This window comes from Priapulus caudatus, unplaced genomic scaffold, assembly GCF_000485595.1.
Source record: "Priapulus caudatus unplaced genomic scaffold, Priapulus_caudatus-5.0.1 Scaffold2374, whole genome shotgun sequence".
In the NCBI taxonomy this organism is placed as follows: Eukaryota; Metazoa; Priapulida; class Priapulimorpha; order Priapulimorphida; family Priapulidae; genus Priapulus; species Priapulus caudatus.
In genome coordinates this window covers 1-659 of record NW_014579435.1, presented here as the reverse complement: position 1 = coordinate 659, position 659 = coordinate 1, and the positions used below count along the sequence as shown (strand labels likewise).

The 659-nt window shown below is 64.0% G+C and overlaps 1 protein-coding gene across 1 annotated transcript in view; it reads left to right on the top strand.

The window, feature by feature from the left end:
• Window positions 1-590, top strand: part of LOC106818610 (monocarboxylate transporter 12-like) — a gene marked incomplete at its 3' end in the record, with an annotated part of 2,378 nt that extends 1,788 nt beyond the window's left edge. Inside the window, exon 2 of the mRNA XM_014823304.1 lies at window positions 17-590. Within this exon, the coding sequence (XP_014678790.1) occupies window positions 17-590 (574 nt within the window). The remainder of the gene's footprint in view (window positions 1-16) is intronic.
• Between the last annotated feature and the right edge of the window lie 69 nt (window positions 591-659).

The window sequence follows — 659 nt, the reverse complement described above, 5'->3', positions numbered from 1 at the left end:
CTGTGCGTGATCCCAGCGTTCAGTCTCACGAGCGATTACTTCGATAAGCGCGCGGCGACAGCTTCGGGCATTGTCGTCGCCGGTGCCGGGGTCGGCGGCCTCGTCCTGCCGCTCATCGCTAACGCACTCGTCGCTGAGTACACTTACACGGGCGCCAGCCTCATCAATGGCGCCATCGTGCTGCACACGGCCGCATGTGCTGCCCTCCTGCGGCCGCTGCCGACCCGCGCTGCAACACGAACCGACGCTGGCGTGACCTTCACGCGCTTCGAGACGGCGCCAAGCGCATACGATCTCACCGCGGTAGCAGACGCCGTCGCTAAGCAACAGCCGCGCCACGCGTTCAGGTGGTCGGCGCTCGCCGACGCGCGTTTCTGGGTGTTCACTCTCTGTATGTGTCTGCTCAACTTCGGTTTGTTCAACATCGCCGTCTACCTGCCGATCAAGAGCATCGAGATTGGAGGCGAGGACGCGAACACAGCCCTTGCTGTCAGCGTGTCCAGCGCCACTGACACGCTGGCGCGCCTCCTTCTCTGCGCTGTACTGTGGGACAGCAAGCACTTCCGCGGAATCTACACCCGCCAGATGGGGTTCGTGATTGCCATGGCGGGCGGTGGGGTGCTGATGTCGCTGGCGGCGGTCGTGGATCGACAATGGTC